Source organism: Thunnus maccoyii, chromosome 24 (assembly GCF_910596095.1).
Source record: "Thunnus maccoyii chromosome 24, fThuMac1.1, whole genome shotgun sequence".
NCBI classification, from domain to species: Eukaryota; Metazoa; Chordata; class Actinopteri; order Scombriformes; family Scombridae; genus Thunnus; species Thunnus maccoyii.
In genome coordinates this window covers 12,017,429-12,041,415 of record NC_056556.1, presented here as the reverse complement: position 1 = coordinate 12,041,415, position 23,987 = coordinate 12,017,429, and the positions used below count along the sequence as shown (strand labels likewise).

At 40.7% G+C, this 23,987-nt stretch overlaps 2 protein-coding genes and 1 long non-coding RNA gene across 3 annotated transcripts; 1 reads left to right on the top strand and 2 right to left on the bottom strand.

Annotated features, from left to right (window-relative positions):
* Positions 1 to 118: 118 nt before the first annotated feature.
* Positions 119 to 9,158, bottom strand: mrpl39 (mitochondrial ribosomal protein L39). Its single transcript, XM_042404344.1, has 10 exons — positions 8,980 to 9,158; positions 7,494 to 7,700; positions 7,148 to 7,287; positions 6,785 to 6,884; positions 6,493 to 6,560; positions 5,588 to 5,700; positions 5,346 to 5,411; positions 4,095 to 4,248; positions 3,618 to 3,665; positions 119 to 278 (listed from the first exon to the last, which is right to left on the bottom strand). The coding sequence occupies exons 1-10, from the start codon at positions 9,014 to 9,016 to the stop codon at positions 204 to 206; spliced, it is 1,008 nt and encodes a 335-aa protein (XP_042260278.1). The 5' UTR covers positions 9,017 to 9,158; the 3' UTR covers positions 119 to 203.
* On the top strand, positions 7,930 to 10,977 carry LOC121891788. The gene is made up of 3 exons (XR_006094155.1): positions 7,930 to 7,966; positions 9,582 to 9,787; positions 10,899 to 10,977. It is a non-coding gene; the product is annotated as an uncharacterized LOC121891788 (long non-coding RNA).
* Positions 9,868 to 23,441, bottom strand: LOC121891786 (ras-related protein Rap-2a-like). The gene is made up of 2 exons (XM_042404346.1): positions 22,639 to 23,441; positions 9,868 to 11,152 (listed from the first exon to the last, which is right to left on the bottom strand). Exons 1-2 carry the CDS (start codon positions 22,950 to 22,952, stop codon positions 10,915 to 10,917), a joined length of 552 nt encoding a protein of 183 aa, XP_042260280.1. The 5' UTR covers positions 22,953 to 23,441; the 3' UTR covers positions 9,868 to 10,914.
* Positions 23,442 to 23,987: the final 546 nt, after the last annotated feature.

Here is a 23,987-nt window from a genome sequence, read left to right as displayed (position 1 = left end):
CACACACACAAGAAAGATGCTTATGGTTCATACGGCGACTGCATCACGGGAAAAACAATTCTCTTCAATTTGCGGCGATTATTTGTAAGAAAGAGATGAGTGGAAGTAATTTGTCACATATTTTTACATATTTATTGAGCAAATAATACAATCAGATACATGTCAAAGTGTGTATGTGTGTGTGGAAGGTTACGCGGGGGTCGTTACTGGCTGGTTGGAGGCGGAGTTGAGTCGACAGGAGGGGGTGGAGTCGCTTCTTCGGGTCTCTGCACCTCCACCTGAGCAAAAAAAAAAAAAGAAAAAGCCACAAATGTAAACAGAAGAAACTACAAGATATTTATTTACACATTAAAATCACTGTTAGTTGTTACATCCTCTCTCTTTAGCCTCCTCTGGTTCCATAAAGCAGAACAGAAATGGCCTGAAAATCTTCTTTAAAAAAGGACATTTCACAGAGATGTTAGAAGGGTGTGGGGGCATGACGCTCCCCACAGGGAAAATTTGGGAGAATCTGTCTGTAGCGTGGGCGGCCATGTTTTTGAGCGCCAGCTGGAGGCAGACAGGGGACATGCTTCCCTACCGCCTGCAGCCGGCTCACAAAAGTGCACTCGCCCACGCCTCGCTGCTTTTATGAACCTGTTTTTGGTGAGTTCTGCGCGGTGGCACATACAGGAGGTGGACTGAATAACACAAATCTTTCACTTTAACAACATAATGTATTGCAGCTTTAAAAACATAAAGCTGATTCAATATCTGTTTAATACAGTCATAAAGAGCTGATGTACTGCAGAGCTACTGTGCAGATCTGCAGTAGATTGCAAGGCGTTCCTGTTATTTTGTCCACTTTTCACAAGTAATCCGAAGACTGCAGACGCAACATGAAATGTATCAGCTTTGAAACACATAATATAATCCGACCCAAGCACAAAGATTCTTTGTTAAATAAAAAGTAACAGCATTTTTACATTTCGCTGCTTCATTCATACAAACCAGCGACATTTTTTTTGAGATTTCTTTCTTAAAAAAAACGGATTTGGAAGAGAAAAACAGTTTACCAGCAGACTGTATGGTTCACCTTTGACCTACTGTACCTGCCATACGTAAGCACACAGATTATTTCCGACGTTTTAGGAAGCGTTCACTTTCCGTTTTACCTCCAAGTAAAGTGAGAGATAATCTGGTTAAACTGTTTGGCTTGTTTACAACCTGTCTGATTGTTTTTCTTGCACTGTTGGACTCTGTGAAGAGACGTGGCCGTGTTCCCAGATCTCAGCAGTTACTCTGCTAAATGCAATGTTATTGTAACTAACAGAAATTTAAATGACGTTTTTTTTTTAAATTTATGATTATTTAATAAAGAAATCTCATGATACGTTATCTCATCTTGCACAATAATATGATACTTGAAGCATTAAACACAGAAGTTTGCACAACAGTTGCATTCTTTATGAAATCAAGAGCAGAAATTTAAAAAAAAAATCTTTGGGCAGGAAAGAGATGAAGCCAACATAAAATGGGAGGAACTATGACTGCATTCAGTTTCTGGAGAGAAAACATAGAAACAAGCTAAATTTAATCAGTGACATCAATATGTTGGAGAGGATCGAGTGAGGAGCGTTTAGTCTTATGTTTTGGTTTGATCCATGTTGAAGACATTGAAATGAAACTTGTTATTAGAACCTCCCTTGTTTTCCATGTAGAACACGAATAACTTGTTAGGGAGTGTCAGAATGATAAATATTTACTTCAAACTTCAAGGACATCTGCTCTCAGCTGGAAACTTATAACTTAATTGTGGTTAGAGAAATCAATGCCAATGCATCCATGACTGGAAAGAAATAAGAGGAAAAATTCAAACGTTGGAGCGAGTAATAACATGACACAAGATGGAGCTTGTTTCATTATGAAAAACAAATGATGTGCCTGAACTTACTTAACAGAAGAAGAATTATTATAGTTTTTTAGGTTGTTGTGTTCCTCTTTTTATGTTTTGTCTTGCCTCTTTTTTTTCTTTAAAGTCATATTTCTGTTTTCATAAAATGTCATTTTTGAGGTTTTTGTTTCAATTTACACTTTGTTTTGTGTTTTCTCAGCGTTTCCAAATGAGGTTTATCTGGTAAATTATCTCAAGCTCCAGTATGAGGAGTTCAAAAATGTAGTTTCGCAAAGTTCCAGTCAGAAACCAGAGATGTTTACCAAGAATGAGTGAATAACAGATGAAAAGACACATACGAATCTTAGCCGGGACAGAATAACACTGTCATGTGTAAACTTTCAGAGGTGAAATACATGCGGCTCATGTTTCCAAGTGTGGCTCTCAAAGCTGTTTCTTAATGTAGTTCGACATCTCTCACATCTTTGGACGTTTTTTTCCCCACATGAAGGAGCGACAAACGTTTTATCTGCCAACACTGACGATGACAAGCCGAGCCTGGCTGTTGTGTTTTTATAGAAACTATTAAATAATCACTTCCTGCCAGTGTGGGCATGTGCATCAGGCTTGGTTTGCCAACATATACTGAAAATACTGCAGTCTAAACGTCCTTCAGGGAGGTTCTCAGCCTGTTTCAGTTTATAGCTCCTCCGCTGATTGGCCGTGATGCTCTGTTAACACATGGGACAAAAAGGACGGGACGACTGCCTTCTACACACACATCATATGCACACTCGCCACAGCAAACATTAGTGTGTCAGGTGATAATATGTCCTCTACGGCTATAAAAAACGGACGTCCGGCCGCTCCTGCAGCAGCTCTGCATGCTAATCCTGTTCTTGTAAAAACTCCAGAAAGACGTGATCCAAATATTCTCCGCTTCTAATACGGGTCCAACTCTCACGTCCATACTTTGTCTTTAATAAAGTGCTATTTCAATTCCCTGAATAACACAATCTGTGTGAAAATAAAATGTAGGCCACAGAGCACAGTATGTCATCAGTTGCCAAATCAAGGGTGTCTTAATGAGTACATCTTTTTTTTTTTTTTTTTTTTAACATTACGCAATCAGCGATGCACAGAGGATGCCAGAAAGGCTGCGGCAAAATATATTTCACCTAGATGGCTCCATCCAAAATTAACTCTTAGCCTAGTTTGAATTGAAGGGATTTATGCTTCTCCTTTAGTCAAACTTGCTTATGCTGAGATGATTCAACTTTGTTTCGATCCGAGTGTCACAAAGTACAACATCTAGAAAAGAGCCTTGAACCCAGAGCGGTTTAAAAATACTTCTTCTTCCTTGGATCTTGAGTTAGTGTTTGTCTTTGATGTCAGGAAAAAAAAAGCAGTTTGTCCTTCATGAAGAGGATGAGTCCTGCTTTTTTTCCTGCTGCATCTCTCTCTGTTTTTTTTTTTTTTTTGCACAAAATATAAATGCAAAGAAATAAAAATAGCAGTGTTAAATCCGAACCTCTGGCTACTTTGTGAAAATCTGCAGCCAGGAAGAGAGAGAGAGAGCTGGCTGAATGTGGAACAGGCAGCGATTTGGACGAGTATCCAGCATCTAGACCGGACCGATGTCCCAAAACACTAACAGCCCTCTCTGAGCTGGCCTCGGCGCTGCAGCTTTGATGTCGCTGCTGTTGGAGTGAGTGAGGTAGAAAACGGAGATGTTTGTTCTTACCAGTTTCTCTGCCCGCTGCCTCAGTTTCCTCCAGACTGTGTGGTGAGCCTGCGGGGAGGAAAAGAACGTGACCAGCAGGCACATGTAGACACTAATAAAGCACCTTTACTGCGCCATACACTACTGTGCTATTATACATGTCAGCTTGATATTATAGGGACAATAAAAGAGTCATATTGTGTGTTTTTTGATCCATGCCAACATCGATTTTATTCACAATCTCCAGGGAAAACTCTCCGCCTTTGCAGACTGCTACAAAGAGAATCACTTTTTCACCACTGAAATCCATATTAAAGCATTTTTAAGTGGGTTAGAAGGAATGTAGTTTCATTTCATTGGTAATTGGGAAACTAATGATTTTAAAATATAAACTAACAGCATGTATGTTTCATTCCAGTGCAATCATATGTACACACAAACTGAAAACATCCTAAGTTTTACTTTCTAAGGTGCTGTATTCCCCACAAATGTCTGTACCTGCAGCTGCAGAGGCAGGGAGAGGCCCTGCGCTCGGCGATGGAGGCCCCAGGGTCCCTGCTCCAAGCTGTGGAGGGCTGTCACCTCGTACTGCGAGCACAGGCCTGTTCTGGCCACCAGAGGGCCCCCACTCAACAGCACATGATCACCACATCTACAGAGCAAGATGAATGGTTGTGAGAGGTTAGGATATGTACTACTTTAGATATAAGTAAAGTGACATGAAACAGATACTGGAAACAGTAGTGAGCGTTTGAACCAAACTGTGTGCATCAGTGGTAGAAGAGTATCAATACAGCAATGTAAAAACACTCCATTACAAGTTAAAGTCAAAGTTAAAGCAAAATGTACTTAAAGTATCAAAGTTCTGCAGGAAAATAGCTCCTATGACGGATATATCATTATATATGACATTATTATGTTGTCAATAGTAATCAATCAATACTTGAACAGCATTTTACTGTTGTAGCTGTTCAAGGTGGAACTAGTTTTAACTAGTTTACATAAAGGTGGTGGTTAGGCTTCCCAATCTAGGGGCTAACCCCGATACCAGGTTACAAGATACATCTGGAGGGTCATCAGATGATTAATGGGGAAGGGAAGAAGGAAAAAAAAACAAAAAAACATTTCTGCTGCGCAAAATTGTATTCTTTATAGTCTTTTCTTTAATCTTTGCTTTTTAGTGAAATACTGGATTATTTGATCACTTTGGGCCTTGAACAGCTATTTAAATGAAACCATCGGAGAAGTTTAGAGGGGAAATCATTGTTTGGCTCAACTGCTAACAACTCAGATAGATAGACAGATATTACTTTATATTACTCAGATGTCTGAAATATGACAAGCGACCCAACGAGAAACTAAGTTTGTAAATGTTCACAAGCTAAAAATGTTGAAAGCCAATCTTAATATTTAACAATTTTATTTTTTGATCTTATACTTTTTTAATATAAAATCTTAATCTGAAAATTAACCTATAACAAAAAAATATAGTGGAGTAAAACAGGGATTAAAGCAAGAAAAGATTTGTGAGCCTGAAGAGTTGTCCAGGAGGAAAAGTATATGATGTATTGAATTCAGTATTATATGAATTTAAACTGCTCTATGCTTGAAATCAGGCGTGGTGTCTGAGAACTTTAACCCCTGGTAAAAGTATAAGATATTCTTCTAAAATCAAATACAGGTACCTCAGATTATACTTAAAGTCAGTACTTAAGTAAATGTACTTGTGTGTAGTGTGTGTAATGTCACCTGTAGAGCATCACTGTGCCTTTGGGACTCTGTGCTGCCTTCTGCTCCACCTCTTCCTGTTTACACCTGAGAGAGACAGAGAGAAAGCTTAATGCCGTCGTCGACGACTATAGTCTTCATCTGTTTATTAGAATACTGAGGAGGCAGAGAAGTGACAGACTGACAGAGGTATAAAGTGGGCAAAAGAAAAGAGCTATGAGGGAGTATCAGTGGTATATAGAGCTGAGCAGGAGTCAGTCTACCTGCTGTGTGAGAAGACCTCCAGCGCCACAGAGGGCGCCACCTCCAGAGGCTCCCAGGCCAGGTCCTGGTGGATCAGCTGCTGGGCTCCTCGGGTCAGAGATCGCAACGACTCCTGGAGAGAAAAACAGCCATGTCATTATACAAACGCCTCTATTTTACACTCAAAGATCATTCACACCTACTTGAGCCCTGAAATCCAAAGCAATTACAAATAAAACCTCTGATTCATTCCTCCTCTCAAACTGCTGCTGGCGAATGGAGTCACTCCAGCCCATAAACCTTAGATTGGATGCACCAGCTGTCTCTCATTTTTAAATACTTTTATTTTTATTTTACCAAACTGAACTAGAGTTCTAAATTGGAGAAACTTTCAACACCCCACAAAACAGAAATATAGCTAAACAGCAGCATTAGGCAGAGTTTAAATGAGGCTGTTAACAAATAAATTCTCTAGGTCCATTTACTAGCTGCCCTGGAGCTTTAACCAATATCACTGCTTGAAAGGTTTTTACTCTCACTGTCTTCCTTTATCATATAGAGACTGAACACTGAGAAGACCACAGAAGGTGATTGAAAGCTCCAGAAAAAGCAGCTGAGTAAACCTTGAAATAAGAATTTTTTGTCAAGAATTCACTTTCACACTCGATATCACTGTAATTTTGTGAAATGATGAGTGGTCTGAGAAGTTTCTTTAGATGTTCTTATATCTTTGGGGACCATAAAGTCTGTTATTTGTGAAGGACAGAGCTACAAACTTTAACCATGTTTAAAGGCTACAAGGAATGGATTGTTGAAGTGTTACAGGAGACATTTAGGGAAACCTTATTTACTTTCTTGCTAATGAAAATGGTCATGATTGCAGAGGCTTAACTGAGCTTCTGACCCCCCCCCCACACACACACACCTCAGAGGGAGTCCATGAGTCCAGCTGAGGGTCGAGCACCACATCACAGCAGAAGGCCCCTGAAATGACTGCAGGGAAATAGATGAAGCAGAAACAGAGTCAAAAAACATACTTTTCAACAATATAAACTAAAAAAAATGACCTACCAAGAACTGTGTTAAATCAACCTGAATAACTGATGTCACAGAAATACTTTCAATCCTGTCTAAAATGTTCCTGGCAGAGATTTATCGATCCAAGACAAATTCCACTTTCAGGCTAAATTTGGAGACATGAAGAGGAGCTCCAGTACCTGGAACCTCTGGTGTACTGAGCAGCTCCACCGTAAAATCGTCCTTGAATGCCGTCTCCAGCACCTGACCCAGCAGGGCTGCACAGGAACGCCAATAAGCCTAAGTAGAGGACAAGAGGACACACTGAACATCCAAACTATAAACTATATCCAAGTCAGAGCACTTTATTACATAAAAATGCAGTTGCTTCCAAATTAGTTGATGTTTTTTGGAGTAGAGAATTCTCTGACTCTCCTTGTTTCCTCACTAAATCAGGAAGAAATAGAAGAAAATGCTAAACATCAATCAGATGAACATGAAATACATGTCCAAAACAATCTGAAAATGCATATAAAGAACTTTATATATATTTGTAGAAGTACCTGGTTGACCAGTGTTGGGTTGCTGTCTTTAAACGTGAGCAGAGTGAGTGAGCAGGACTGGGTGAGGGGCTGGTGGAGAGGCCACAGTTCACCGTCTACCAGGGCCAGAGCTGAGCTGGTCACATGATGCTCTGTCAGGTCTGCAGGAAACACAAAGGAGTGCAAAACAAGTATTTATTTATAATACGAAACTTAGCGATACATTATTAATACATGTAAGTCACACACGTTCCCTACATCCCTACAGAGGTTGATTTTGCATCTACATACAGATACAGGGCTGCAAAGTGTACAGACTCAACCCGAGAATGGTTAACTGACCCCCCCCACACTCCCTTTTACTCACGCCTGGCGCAGCTCAGCGGAGTGGACATCCCTCTGTTCATGATGAGCAGCGTGCCGTCCAGTCCCGGGCCCTGCATGGACACCTCTATCTTCTCGATGCGGGGGTACAGAGCTCTCTGCCTGGCCTGCTCTCTGGAGAAGACGGCATTGCGCTGGCTGTGGATCTCGGCGGCTGATGGACGAACAGCTGCTACAGTAGATGCAAAACCTGGGGAGGGGAGAAGTTTTTTTTTTACTGATGTTACCTTTACATGAAAGGGCCCTCCTGTACTTATCAAGCAAGCTATCAAGTTGTATTATGGGAATTGTAGGCTCAAGTGTTTGTAGGCCTTTTTGGTGGAGGACAAGACAGATATATAGATAGATTGATCGATTCTGATTTCATTGTTCCCTGCACAGATTCAAGGTGCCAAGTGCCTGTGGCAGCAAAGCAACCCCAAAACATCACTGAGCCTCCTCCAGGTTTCATGATAGGTACGGTATTCTTTTCTTTCAAGGCTTCACTTTGTCTTCTGTAAATATAGAGTTGATGTGATTTAACAAAGAGCTCTAATTTTGTTTCATCTGTCCAAAGCACATTCTCCCAGAAGGACTGTGGCTTGTCAACAGTGGTCACAGGAACATCGAGCTCTTTGGAAATGGTCTTGTAACCTTTACGTTGACCATGCTTGGCTATTACCTTTCCTCTAATGTCTTCAGACCACTCTCTAGTTTCCCTTCTGTTTGATGCACACAGCGGCACAAAACAGCAGAGGGAGTATTTTTCTCCTTTTAAAATGGCTGCATGAGTGATCATGTGATTGGAAACACCTGTGATACTAATTAAAACACGATAGTCTGCTAAAAGTATCACTACAAATCAATTATTTCTTACAACCTCTAAGGGGCATCAATAATTGTTTAGTGTCTTTGAAGAATAATTAATTCAGTTATTTTCACAACTGCTTTGTTCCACTGCAAACCAAACATAGACATGCATTAATGATAAAATATCTTTTAATTTCAACACTGTTCAGGGTGAATGGTGCATTATTTTAATAAAATGTAAGGGTACCAAGAATTTCGGTTACGTCTATAATATCTAATTCATGGATATAATGTGTACAAGTCAGTGTATCTTCACACTTAATCAAGTTTGAACTATTTAAGGTCATGCTCGTGATTATAAAAGCAGTGAAGCAGAAATTAAAGCTTTGTAATCATCTTTATGCACAGTTAAACAACAATAAACGTCGTTTATTAACAGTAACGTGATGTGAACCTGACGATAGCTGCATTAGCAAATAACGTATACAATAAAACATGCCGCATTGCGACGTTTGAGACGAGAAACCCCTAGTTCATATAAAATATATCAACTCAAGACTTTAAACAAACTTTGAGAGCATTTTGTTGTTTAAAAGCAGTATATTTTATCCAAACTGGTGCATTATGTAGCTACGACCTGACATAAACTCGGTTAGCCTCCCGGTTCGCTCGCTACTTACGGCGGTGGAGAACTTGACACACAGTCCTGGTCGCCATTATGAAGAATATTTTATTACAATTTCATCGACATTACATATAAAAAACTAAAACAGCTGTAGAAGGACAAACGGCTAAATGTCAGTAAGGGACGCCATGCCTGTGCCGTGTGCAACATCTATTTAGGTCCGGGTAGGAACTGACATCACTCGTTGCAAAGTTCCGTGTGATGTATAAAAGGAGCTGCTGTTCCAGTTTGTGACAGCAGGTGTCGCTGTTTGCAGTCATTTCAATTATGCCTATGCAAAAGCTTAATTAATAACAGTTAAAGAAACCCTACAGTAATCATGACATGTATATGATACATTTCTTGATATAATTATACTTGTATAATATTTTTTCTCTTTATTCCTACATTTGTATTTGTACTAAAGTCTTATTTATGACATCCTTCAAGAAATTATTTCTGAATTACCTTAGTCTCTCTTTCAGAAGTGTTGAAAGACTCTTATGCTGATTGGAATAAATCCAAAGTTATGATCTTGGCTCTAAAAGTCCTCAATTTCATCCTCTAATGGACTCTAATGGCACTCAGAATTTGACAAATGCTTGTTGGATTTTACAGGACCAGAATCAGCAGTAAGTGTTGGCACTAATGGCAGCAGCAGGACGCCGGATCGGGGAATGCAGCCGCAAGACCAAAACATCATAAATCATCTCGACGCAAGCCAAGATGGAGCCAGATTACTGCTAAATAGCGCAGCTGTGAGGCTATTTTCACAATGAGGGCAAATCTTATGACCTCTGGAGGTTTGGAGTAAAAGGACAGAGGTAAGATGTTCAAAGATGTAGATGACATGAGTAAAACATATTCCTCATATGATTTACACCAAATAATCACTCAACAATAAATGAGCAAGACACATTTGTGCATAAAGATTTATTTTTTTTGTTGAAAATAAGTGTTTCTGACATTAAACCACTAACATATCTCATGTGACTTAAGATAAATGAACTATACACTGACACTGATGTTCACTTCATACAATGTAACAAGGCATTTGTATCATCTGTAAGGTGTAAAGACGAGTGTTCGTACATTTTAATGACTGATTGATTGACTGGTTGATTGATTGATACTGTCTCTTTGGGTGAGATTGATTGTACTCAGTGTCAGTGTGACGGCACGACTTCATGCACACATCATCCACAGTATGACAACATTTGGGATCTTCCGAATGAATTTCCCCAAAGGTGCGATTTCCTTGTAAGACATTCGTTCATCTGTTCATTCATTCATTCGTAGTTAGGCGGGCCTGCTGTAAAACTGACTTCCAGTACGACTCCTTCACAGTGGTGTTACTTGACATCCGCGTTCAGATACTTGGTGATCGGTCTTTCCTGGTACAAGCTCAAAAAGTCTCAAAAGTGCAAAAAAGAAAAACACAAGCAGAAGAAAACAGGACCAATAAAACTGCTGAGCACATTGCCATCCCTGCTTGGACCTATGGCTGGTTTCCCAAAAGCATTTAGCACTATGATCCACTTTGTAGATGGCTTTTAAGATGGTTTTGGCACCGTGCTGCCTTTGGGAAACCCCCGTAAATTTGCCTCTGTTAACCAGGAGGACGGTGATGGATGTGGGAGGTCAAGTGTTTTTCCTTTCAAGGGAAAACCCAGCCTGTGTCTCAGAAGTGATGAAATTAAAATTTCCCTTAACCTGCTTTGTCTACTTCTGCTTTACTTAGCGCTTTCCTACATTCCACAGAATGCCTCTTAACCAGAGCACATGCCTGAACTGCTAGATACAGAAAAGCAGGTAGAAATAGTGATAGCAAGAGTGGATTTTTTTTCCTCTTGACCCCCTCCATCCTTCAATCTATCTCATAGGAATTCATTTGCATTCTAATTTCTAACATCCTCTCATCCATCACCCCTCCAGCAGGCATATCAGGCTGCTACTGTACACTGCAGGCGGGGCAGCAGGCCTCTCTCCGGTCTGGCAGAGGGCAGAAGTCCATCTGCCTGACGATCTCGGCGAAAAGCTCGTCCACCATGGTCTTGCTTTTGGCCGATGTCTCCATGAAAGGGCAGCCCCAGTCCTCGGCCAGCGCCTGGCCCTCACTGGGGGACACCTCCCTCTCCTCCTCCAGGTCCACCTTGTTACCCACCAGCACCACCGGCACCTGCTGGTACCTGGAAACAAGAGAGAAAGTAACATCAGAGGAGCGCACGTCTGAAATTTTACTGCCTTCTCCTCCCGCTGGGTGTGTTTTGTTACAGACAGGAACTTCCTGATACGTAGGGGAGAAAGAAGGAGGAAAAGAGAGACTAAACTCGCTGACAGCATGTGTGTGTTTGTGCATTGCTGGCCTACATACTGTATTTGTTAGATGCTGAAACAATAAGGGGTTTGAACAGTGCACAATGGAGTGAGAGGGGAGGAATAAACACAGTTACATTCAGTTGCAGCTTCCCAGGAGGCCTCCATCACTCCCTGGGTGTCTAATATCAGTAGGTGGTCCCATTAGAAAACTGTCATCACAAACAATAACTGCCTCTTTCGAACGCTGTGACGCTCTGTTTATTCCTGGATGCATTATACGTGCCTGTGCATGGCATGCAAGCTGTACACTTAATGGCTTCCAATTCTTGTTTAAAATCGTTAGCTCTCCACTTTGCATCATTTCCATCATGCACTAAGCATGTCTTAACGGATCAAAAGCTTTTTTCCCCAGTGTGTGGCTGATGATCCCAGTCCTCTTCCCACTGAGCCATCAATACAAGGAAACCAGGCTGGGGAGAGTAATGGAATAGGTTATTGAATAATTGAATAAAGCTAATGTGGTGCTCTCACATGATTGGACATGAACATCGGCCTCGTACCTTCTACTTCATATTTAGCTGTGACTCTTGTGTGTTCCCACATCTGAAACTCTGCAGTGTATCAGCTGGAATTGAGAGTTTCATCCCAAAATATCATGTGCAGAAGAAGAGGAGAGCAGACACCTGTAGTTCCATATGTAGATCCTTAAAGGGTCACAGATGAGTGACAAATTAAAGGAAAAAAACAACATTAAGTGTCTTAGTAAGGTTTTATTTCACCACGAGCCACCACAACAGCTTCAATGACACTCCAACATTCCTCCAAAACATATTTTCTCATTTGGGGTTTTGATTATAGTGATGGCACTCATTCCCAAACATCTACCAACATGGGTACTTGTTCCTTTAGGTTCTGTGGTGCCAGGAACTGGATTTAAGTAACATCTGCAGATAATGTGGCAGCTCAAAGCACTGGGAAATGGAAAACAGGGACTATTTCTTCAGTAGAAAGTAGTAGCTCCAATGTAAACCATTCCAAGTGTGAGGTGTTTGGATTATTCAGAGAAAACCTGGACAAAGAAAACAAAACAAAACATAACTTTCTGCATGGATAGATACTGCTACAACTAAACAAGAAAATACTCTATATGGCCAAATGTATGTGGACATCCCTGTCCACATGGGTGTAGTGTTTGGGTGTCCACATTAGAGCTGCAATGATTAGTCAATAGATTAGTTGATCAAAAAAAAAGACGGTAAAAATTCCCAGCTCCTTAAATGTGAATATTTTCTGTTTCTCTTACTCTTTTATGATAGAAATCTGAATATCTTTTTGTTTGGTCAGACACAACAAAACATGAAAACATCACTATGGCTTCATGAACTTGTGATAGGCATTTTTCACAATTTGCTGACATTTTACAGACAATTAATCAATTGATTACTCCACATACTTTTGGCCAGCTATGGTTTTGTTCTGTAATTTGGGTGAACTGACCTTTTAAAAGCTGTTTCCCAAATGTCTTAGTACACTACGGTTGCTACAGTACAAAGACAGTTACTTATTATTCTATAGTAAAGCCTGATCCCACTTTATTCAGATACCAGACATCTCAGTAAGACGCCCTTCATGTTTTCTCTGATTAAACTACAGAATGTCAATTACAGAGGGTATACTGTATATTCTCACAACAGGTAATGGCACAGACCCCCTAATAGCCTCAACCATCACTCATTCCTAAGTGCATCCCGAGCCTGGATTATTGATCTGCTGGTGCTATTGAGAAATGGGCTCTTATCTACAAATTGGTGGCCTGCTGCCACGCTGCTCAGCTGGGAGAAGAGCAGAGGCGTGGAAAAGAGCTGACAAAGTCTCACTGAGCTAAAGCGGGCTAGAGAGCTGGAGGAAATGAGTGCAGGCAGCAGGGCGGAGGGAGGAACCAGTGCAGGGAGCGTCCTTTAGCGGGGAAGACCCAGTGTGAAGGACACTTTAGCACCTGCTGAACCTGCTTAAGCATTCTTCAGCAAGACAGGGAGGCAGCTTCGAGGCTGCTGTTCTGTGGCGGAGCTCGAACTCTGACCTCCCGGAGGAATTCGCCAGACAGAAAAAGCTTCCAAAAAAGCGCGATTATAAATAATTTCAGCAATTTCTGCCCTGATTGGTCTACAAACAAGACTGCCAAGCGGAGAAAATTCACTCTTTAAGGCTCAAATGCCAAAGACTTCCCTGCAGCTTGACATTTCCTCCCCAACAGCCGCTGCACTGCACAACACACACACGTACAAACAGCAGCTGACCTCAGCAGGACAAGCATCTTGCACGGCCCCTGTGAGTGTGTGAGTGTGTGTGTGTGTGTTTGGAAAGCTGGAGTCTAGAGGGTGTAAAGTGTGAACAAGGAGAGCACCATGCAGACAAATGCAATCTGACAGCGTTGCAGGAGAAACTCTATATATAACTACAAAGACACAGGGAGAGCCAGCTTCTCTGGGGTGGGTTGGGTGGGGAGTTTGTATAAAATGTGTTTTTTTTGCAGCATCAAACTACCGCTCCCTCCTCGCCAGATGAGGAGATGCTGAAACTGCTCAACACAGCAGGAACAAAACCCGCCCCACAGGGATTTATAGGCTGATATCATGTATTATTGAAGAATATGTCAGTCAGTGTTTGGGGTTAAATATTAGACTTAAAAAGAGTTTTGCGCTCAGTGTCTCAGAACTATTTTAACTCTAACAACCTCCACATGCTTGTGTTTTAAACTAAAATGCTCACCTTTTATCCCACATTATTCACACTTTGTCACCTCTTGTATAAAAAATAAATTGATATTTTTGCATGTGAAGAGGCTTTCTGGGGTTTGTCAGTATGCAAGCAGGGCCGTAGGGGAATGCCAAGAAAAATTTGAATACTACAGTATAAATTTATGCATTTTGAGAGTAACAATAATCACTTCAGAAATAACATCGGCGCCAACATGTAGATGATGAAATTGGACTAGAATCCAACACAAAATAAGTCACAAATATAACTCTTCTTCAGCTCAGTTTCTTGATGCATTTAAGTCACTTTCACTGTCAAACAAATTGGGCAGAGGAGCACAAATTACATGACAAGTGTTCTAACAACTCATTACTCAAGTTCATCCAAACATTAAACCACAATCTAAAAGTTACACATGGTATGACAGTGAAAAATTGGTGTATAAAATAGCTGTGCTTTCTGGAGCCAGGAACACTGCTTACCTAATGTACTGTAGCCTACAGCCCAGTTTGGTTTTCTTTTTTTTTTTTTACTCTTGGGTGTGGGGTAGCCAGGCAGGGACGGAAATAATTAATTTTAAATGTGGTGGTTGCTACACCCACCAAAAATGGTGTGTTCATTACAATGGAAGAATGGTGCTGGCAAATTCTTGACTTGGAAAATTAAAATTCAAACTTATTTCATTGCAAAAAAAAATTACTAACATGTTCCACAGATTAAAAGAAGTTGCATAAAATTGCTGAACAGATACATAGACCTAATATGTCTCTAAATCAAAAATACACCAACACATAATATGCCCTTTAAAATAACAAATAAAATACTGTAAATGTAATTATTATTTGCACTACGATAAAAAGAAGAGGTATTTCTCATTATTGATCAATGACTTTTAGTGATAAATGAGATATCACTGAAACATTTTGGTAATACTCACGGGAACCACAACTATCTATCTGTGCCTCATTTCCTGTCTGCAAAGATCCTGATACATGATGGCGCAGCATTAGAGAGCAAAAGCAAAAATCTTTAGCAACACAATGACCCAGAAGAGACTGATTTCTCTCTGTAGAAACATGGTGGTGCAACATGGTGGCCTTCATGGAAGAGGACCTGCTCCCTCTGTAGATATAAAGGGCTCGTTTTAAGCTAATGAAACACAACAATTCTTATTTTCAGGTGATTATACACAAATTAAAACATACTTATGAATATTATATTCCATTTCTGCCAAGTCCGTTCTGCTAGATGCCACTAAATTCTACACACTGCACCTTTAACAATCGATCAAAATGACTATGTGTAATATGAGAGGAGTTACTTCTAATGGTAAATCCATCAATCTATGTAGCTCCAATGAGCCTTTTAGCCTTTCTCGGCTCATTGTTTTGGTTTTACAGCTTTGTCTGACTGCTTTCATGAACCTTGTTTCAAATAGCAGCAGGCAGCTATTTTCAACAAAAAAGCTCAGATAAACCAGCTGTGTGCTAACTGCCCTGGCACCAAACAGTAGACAAAGCTGGCAACTAACTAGCCAGATATTTCTGTCAGGAGTTGGTGCAGCCCAAAATAAAAATGGGATTTAAATTTGTCAGGTGGACAAAAACACAGGTCCAAATGAATGCTAATGTTTCACTATGTTTGCTGGATATGTAAATAAGCCACTGTTTATTCAAACCATTCAACTTTATACAATGATAATAACATAATAGAGCCATTGCTGTGTTTTCAGCTTGTGGCCAAAAATCCAAAAAGTATATCAACAAAAATTTGATGCAGCTTTAAGTACATTATTCTGATAATATAAGTAAAAATTTTAACACTGGAGCTTTCTTGTAATGGAATATGTTTAAGCTGCAGTATTTTTAGTACTACTGAATACCTCTTCCACATAACCACACATTACTAAATCTTCAAAACATCACTTTTTTGCACTTTTTTTTGTAACTGCTATATGACCATTATATCCATACTCATCATAAGGTATGTCCTCATGGCTTTTCTGGCTTATGAGGTGTGGTTACAGTGTTTATATTCTGCTCAAAGTGTTTTTACTCTGCATGCATATGAATATAAAACAGGAGAAAATAACAAACATTGCTAACTTGCTCTTGGTCCGGCACAAGGGTTGGCAGCCGTGCATTATGGGAATTATCAGCCCAGTTGGAATGTGTTGCTTGAAACTACCAGCTGTATGAATATGCAGCTTTTTGTTTTGCAGAAAATTCATGAGAGATAAGTCACACTGGATTTATGGGACAGACAACAGCAGGTGGCCGACTGCAAATTATACAGAGATGGTGATGCTAAAAAATGTTTATTTATTTCTAAAATGTCGCTGTAAAACTCTTTGAGGATGATACTCAGAGGGAGCTCAGGTGCTCAGCTGCAGGGCTTTCACACTGCAAACTGCTGAGCTCCAGTTTTTTTTTTTTTTTTAAAGCCATCCTCTGTACCTCCGTTTGTTAAAAGCCACAGGTCTGACTGCTGCATCCTCATTAACGGATGTGGTATCTTGTATAACTTCTGCTGATATACATTTGACCTTTAAAACACACAAAAACAAGTCACTGCCATTGTTGTTCCAACTGTTGAGAAAAAGGCAAACACACAAACCCTCCCACGCACAAAGAAGCAGTGTTTATAACTCACAAAAAAAGACAGACTCTACATTTTCCACTTAGCCTCGGGGTACAACAGCCTTATTAAGGCTACCTGCTGTGCTAAATAGCTACAGTGACTTCACTTACCCGTTTCACAAGCCCCACAGCACAGGCAAACACACACTGAAATTACAAAAGAACAGTCAGGCATCTCCAACATGAAGCCCTCCAACCTTGCAGCCGCCTCTTTGCTCTGCATCTGCTGTTAATTAGCAGTTGGAGCAGCTACATTGTGTGACAGCCAGCCATGTATCTGCTTGTAGGACAGGACAGAAAAATCACATAACCTATAGCGCCTACACTGTGTTAATTCCCAAAGGGGTGTTACTACTAGAGAACAAAGCATCTGCAGCTAATGTTTCTGTAGTGCCATAGAAGAAGAAGTGCCTACATGAAGAAGAAAGCAAGGCAACAAAACAACAAACCGCAAACATTCCTGTGATAAACAGACAAAGAGAGGGCCTGCACAACAGATGGAGAAGGTCTTTAGAGTCTTTTTTTTTTTTTTTTTTTACGATGAATCCCCAAGCTTCATTTCCATCTTTAATGGTGCAGCCCAGCTCCTCCAGATAATCTCGTTTTCTTTACTTCGGATGCAAACACAGTATGAGCAGTACAGGAGTTAATGGACAAGTCCTCATTAATTGTATTATTCCCGCTGTTCTGCACAGTTTAATAAAAACAATCCAAAGTGAGCATTTTTGTGCTGATTTCAAAAACCCAAATTGTAATGTGAGGACAACTAATAAGTCCCAAATGGTCCAAATTCCCTTCTTTAGCGTGTGTTGAGGCTGGAAGCGGAGATTCAACCATTAATGGGGGTTCCAGCTTTTTCTGGATGGAGGACACAATACACTCAGTTTGACTTGCATGTGAAAAAGATTTTCAGAAAGTATCAGAATTTCATGTGGGCAAAAATGATGAATCCGGACTCAGTCCCAGTTTTGTGTTTTCATGAGTGAATGATGAGTGGATGCCAACTACTGCTGTTCACATTCAAAATATTGCCTTAGCCAATCAGTAGCCATCAATGCGTCCATCCAGCCAACGTCATTTCCAGTTGATATGGAAGCTGCGGTAGCAGTTGCGTGGATCGGTTAGCGATTTTGTCATGTTCATTGAAGAAAAATATCAATTTAGGAATCGTTATTTTCCACCTTCAAAGCTCCGACTGGCTCGAGCCAATGTTTTTACAACACCAGACTTACTTGAATCGGTTGAGATGTGGGCAGTGATTCAGAGGTCTGGAAAAAGGCTGCAATGAGTAATATGAGTGTGCAAGTTTGTTTTCAGTTTGATAGTTAAAAAAAAATGATAATCATCTACATATGGGAAACCCCAGATCAAAGCTAAATCTTTTTTTTCTTAAGTGGTGGCTTCACTTTAAAGAGTTAATACCGAAAAACATTAGGAATGACTGTCCCAGTGTTTATTAGATTGTATTTGAATGATGCACAGATGTGTTTTTGGATGTTTGAGAGCTGCCAGAATGCTACAAGTCTGGTCTGAATGTGAGAAAGGGACAAAGCTTCTGAGAATGGTGAAAACACTTGTGAAGACCCAGCACTTAACACCGACTAACACCTCAACAATGAGCACTTTACTGGTGGCTCTCCTCAGCTGCTTGAACAACTCCCTCTTTCCTGATGGCAAACACTAAAAGCCTGAGGCCAGGAAGCTGCTTTGTACCTACACCAAAGTGCCCCCTGGGATACGTAGTTTTGGTCTCTCCACCCTATTCCCACTCAGCGGTGCGTGACACTAACCTCCTGCTATTAGACACAGCATCAGTGCAGCATGGAATCGCAGCTCGAGTGCTTTGAACGTGTTTCCTCCTGCGCCGACAGAACTATAAACCTTTACATGCAGGCAACGAGATTATTAGATTGTGAGGAGGGCTACACCCAGATGTTGTTTTCACTGATAGCGACTGACATGGGGTTTATTTGGTTAGCCTGTGAGGTGCTGGAGTCTACAGAGAGTATTGTGTTCTAGCACAGATATACACCAATTATACAAATAAGATTTGAGCATGGCAGGGTGTCTTATCAAACAAATAATCTGATATGGTTGAGACAAAAATGCTGATTTCTGTGAAAAACACACAGTTTGGATGGGAGACAAGTGGGGGAAAGTGTGTTTACTGCTTCTCACTGCCCCTCCTCATGCATGCAAGTCAGCACGGCGAAGGTGATATGTGGATTTGTGCACTGCAGGAGACAGTATCTCATGGCTTCAAGCCACCTGCAGAGGCGCAGAACAGTAACCTATAGTATTCTTGCTTCTTTCTCATGCTTCCCCCACCAGGAGCCCTGCATAAGCATTCTGGTTTATATGTCTCCTTAATGGAGGCCTGATGTCTTCTTGGCTTCCAACCCAACACAATCCCATTAAGATCTGGTGAGTGGGCACATACTATATCTCGGTGTGGTGCTCATTGCTGCTGCTGGCTCAGCAAGAAGTTTGGGAGGAGGGTGGCTGATCTCCTGGAGACAGCTAATGGAGACCAGGAGCTGAATTTGTTGGTTGTTTCATTAAGGATGGACACCCAGTGGATAGTCTGCATGTGTTTAAACGACCAACTGAGCCTGTTCTTACTATCCTTAAATAAACCAACGTTGATGTTACATGCATGTGTCGGCAATGTGCACTGATCTGGTTCTCATGTTGGTTAAATTTAATAATAATGTCATAATATACAGTAAAAGCTACATCAGGGTGTAGAGAAGAGCTTTGAATGTAGGGGTGACCCAGAATTCCTGTTGACAGTGTAATAAAGTGTTTGTACATATAATTTACCAGCTAAATAAGTGGATTCAGTGTTAAGTTACTCTTTAAAGTCAGACAAAAAGTGGATTTAAACACATTTTCATTGAATATGTTTGTCATTTTTTGTGCTGTATTACAGGAAGGACTATTTTCTACTGTAGGTCTGTTGCGTTGTTTCAATTATTTCTCAATTTTTCCTGATTGACGCCTGTTGTGTGATGAGACTCACTCATCTTTCTCTTTGAGAGAGCACAAAGCTGTGAATTTTAAAAAAGGCAACCGAGTAAAACTGAGTGACAGTGGTGGAATTTTTCAATAACAGAATAGATTATTGTTTGTTCAAATTCAATTAGTCTTTGCATGATTGTAATTTCTCTACAAAATATAATCTATGTGCATACAAAAAATATTCTCCTATTCTAAAAGAACAGTCCAGTTGCACGCTGATGTACATACTGATGCCCTTCCCGATTTCCCAGAGCCCAAGGGTGATGTCTTCAAATAGTTTGTTTAGTCCAACCTTCAAAAAGATATTCAATTTATGATTACATAATCTCACATTTGAGTAGCTGGAACCAGTTTTTTGCTTGTACCTAATAATAATTATATATTAATAATTAATCATTTATCAAAATTGTAGTCAATTGCCATCTCTGACAAACATCTATACACAAAACACTTGATGTTTACTGATTAATAGACAAATTATTAACAAATTAAAATGATAATGTGGGTTACTGTACGCATTTAAGGACACTATTTATTCACAGTTTCGCACATACAGTAACAAAACCTACTTCAAACCCAGAGCAGTGTGAAATAAAAGTATGAAATATTTATAGATGTACACTTGAGGACAGTGGCTGCTGGTGCAGTGTGGGCTGCTGCTTTGGGTGGCGGCTGGCTAGAGGCGACAGAGCTCAGTTTTATCCCTCATTATATTATTCATTTCAAAGGAGTTCCCTCGTGCACTCTTCCCTGCTGTGCCTCGTCAGCTGTGACGCTGTCCTGCTTCCACTCGGCCTGTGACGTAGGTGCCACGGGAGCACTCAGTTCACTTCAGGGATGGGGAGGAGTCTATGACAAAAAGCACTGCACTGAACAATACAGGTTCAACTCTAAATATATGACTGTAGGTTAATAAATAATTCTTTTGAATGAATGAACTTTTTTGATGCTGTTATACACGTGCATCCTGATCTTAACATGGGGCAACCCTGACAACCTGCACGTGATTAAAGGATCATTCCAGTTTATCAAAACAATCTTATCTTCATAGTTTTGGCCCTCATTCCTACAGGTAATTAATTGCTGATCTGATCTGATCTGGGCACACAGTTTTCCTGTGCAATTAAGTATAATTACCCACATTTCAAGCGCACTCACTTCCAGTTTTACCACCAAATAAAGTGTTTTATATAATCTGGATAAACTGAGAGGTTGTAAGCATGGCAAGCTTACAACCTCTGAACATATTACTGCTTGTTTCTTGCCTTGTTGGACTTCATTGTAGTGATGTCGCCACACTCTCAGATCACAGCAGCTACTTAGTGAGTATAATGCCATACCCAATAGAAACAAAGTCCAAAACTATATGAATAAGACCCAAGTTGTAATGAACTGGAATTATCCTTTATATTTTTCCCAAATGTGGGGTGACTGACACCTTGAGGCCCTGTGAGTTTGGGGCCCTACGTAATAAGTACCTCTATTCCCCTATAGAGCAAGACAGTAGGGAAGAAAAGGTAGCTGAGATGATTTAAGTGTGAGATGATCCTGGGCTGGAGTGTTAAAAATCATGCATTTTTTGAGAGGTTCTCCACGTGGGATTCATGAACTTCCAGGGGCTCTTAAGGGGTATCAGGTGGTACTCCAGCAAAATGTAGTTTAATTTCATGGTGTTCACTATAAATTAATTAGAGAATGCAGCAGTGATTGATTATGGCAAAAATAACTTTCACTGCCACCTATCACTAAAGTTGTAGAAGGCTCTTGGTCTGACAGGCGTCCATATACCCTCTAAAATGTGACAAATTGAAGGGCCAATGATAATCTGGGACAAATTATGCTGACCAATGAAATGTCTACATAAGTGTTCTTCATGTTCTCATACAAAACCTGTAAATGTAGCCATATACTGTATAACCTTATACAAAAACTAACCTTATATCTCAACATAATGGGCTCATTAATAACAATGTCATAATTATTGCCTTGATTTTAACAGCCAAGAGTAGAACATCACAATCTAACTATTTTTTAATCTTTAACATCATTAAGGGAAACTGTAATCTAGGATTATAACTGCAGCATACATTCCTGTCTCAACATAAGGTCTGACAAAGTGATTTCTAAACCAGATAGCTATTAGCTACCTTTGTCAGTTATGTCACTTCATTATATTTTCCCTGCTAGTGTGTTGATGTGGTATCAGAGCTTCCCAGTAGAAGAAGATGGCTTTTTCAGACACCTTCTGCTAAAACCCAAAAGATTCCTAACTCGGTCAGTGTCATTAAATATCCAAAATAAAGGGAGGCCCTGAGCCAAAACCACCATTATGTCACAACCAAAAGGAAAGATCAGAGCTTTTCTTCCACTCTCCTTCTCATTCAGCCATGAGATGAGCTCAGTGGATTCGTTGAGTAATGCACTGATCGAAACCATCCAGAGTTAGTCATGTGTGTGAGACAGAGAATATCAAACCAAGGGAGAGTTCAGCGGGTTGATATATGACAGGTGAGCCGCAGCTGGCCTCTTATGAGGAACATGAGCTGGTAGTTGCGGCTTCTCACAGAGATGGAGGAGGGAGAGGAGGGAGCTGAGAGGATGAAAGTTAGAGATGATGAGTGTAAAAAATTTTGCATTTTTTGGGAGGCTCTCCGAGTTAAATTCAAGGAATTCCAGGGGCTCTTGGGAGGTACCAGGTGGTACTCCAGCAAAATGTAGTTTAATTTCACTGTGGTTAATTAATTAGAGAATCAGCAATAATTATGAACCACTATTCAACTCAATACCAATTTGGGGAATCCTCTTGGACTGACAAGGGTGTAGCCCCTTTAGGATGTGACTATTTAAAGGGCCAAAACATATTTAATAAGCTGTCTGTTGCATCAGACTATATTAATAATTCAAAGGTGGTTTACACAATCAAGTGGACAATGTCTCACCTTTTGACCCTGATGATCTGATCTCTCATGGGCTTGATGTCCTGAAAACTTTGCTGGTTGACCAGACTGTAGACCAGGATGAAGCCTTGGCCGTTCCTGATGTAAAGGTCCCTCATGGAGGCGAACTGCTCGGTGCCGGCGGTGTCGAGGATCTCAAGCACCGACGGAGAGGAGTCCACCTCGATCTCCTTTCTGTAGAAATCTTCAATAGTCGGGTCGTACTTCTCTATAAATGTCCCGGTGACAAACTGGACCGTGAGCGCCGACTTCCCCACCCCGCCGCTGCCGAGCACCACCACCTTATACTCCCGCATAGCGCTCCTGTCTTCTTAAATCCGGCATGCAGAGAATAAAGTCTTCAGCTGCGGATAAAAGAAACGCATCCCCATGCACACCGCCTGGACTCAGACAACAGGCATGACACGGTGACAGCTTACGGTAAATGAGATGTAGGTACAAGCGGTTAAATTAGGATGATGCTGGAGCATTTAGCCCGGAGATGCAGAGCCTCTACTGAAATATTCCCACGCTATCTTGAAGGGACACCATTCCCGAGGCATCCATAATGCAATAAGGCGTCGGTGTGGCAAAAATAAGATTATTAGAAGCAACTAGACTGCACATCTTTTTCAGAAGGCTAACACTACATTTCTCTGCACACTGGGGTACAGTAGAGTTAAAGGCAAAGAGGCTATTTATCCTGAAGAAGACAACAGTGCTGGGAATCCACGCCTCTGGAGTCGCTGCATCCACTGGATGTTACTATTTCCTGGATGATATGGGAGGTGATTAGTGCCACTAACAAAAAGAGGGAGGATAAGACCAGGATGTTTGTGACAAAGATGAGAGGAATGTGAAGAGAGGCATTCTTAAATATAACGAAAATAGAAATGTGGGATTAAACATTAAAGCATCTTCTTTTTTTGATGATATATCATTTGTAAGGATTTACACAAGACATTACACTGTTCATAGAAACAAAGTAATGTAGGCTAGAGCCCCTTTCACACATGCACTGCAACCCTGAAGTTACCGGATATTACCCGGAGGAGCTGTATGTGGAAACGTAAATGTCCAAATCAAGTGGACCAGACATTAAACAGACTTTAACCTGCTAACTCCCTAGTACAAAGTCCATGTAATGTTTGACTGAGCCTATGTGTGAATACAGCAGGTTGTTTTCCAGAGAATTTACAGCAAGCGCATGGGTGTGTTGATGACGTTTATATCATGTGACTGGCGCGAAACTGGAAGAATACAACCATCCAAGGGTGAAGAATAAGGGTAATTTATTTATACTTTTTGCGTCATGTCTTGCCTCCTGCTCACTCTACCCAGGCACCACCCTG

Bases quoted from the DNA above. Each gene is read 5' to 3' on its own strand.
- LOC121891786 (XM_042404346.1), bottom strand. From the start codon at position 22,952: ATGCGGGAGTATAAGGTGGTGGTGCTCGGCAGCGGCGGGGTGGGGAAG. The intron at 11,153-22,638 runs GTGAGACATTGT...TCTTGTTTCCAG, and splicing joins CAGATCATCAGGGTCAAAAG to GTACCAGCAGGTGCCGGTGG.
- mrpl39 (XM_042404344.1), bottom strand. From the start codon at position 9,016: ATGGCGACCAGGACTGTGTGTCAAGTTCTCCACCGCC. The intron at 7,701-8,979 runs GTAAGTAGCGAG...TCCCCTCCCCAG, and splicing joins GTGTCAAGTTCTCCACCGCC to GTTTTGCATCTACTGTAGCA. The intron at 5,701-6,492 runs GTGTGTGTGTGT...TTTTCTCTCCAG, and splicing joins ACTCATGGACTCCCTCTGAG to GAGTCGTTGCGATCTCTGAC.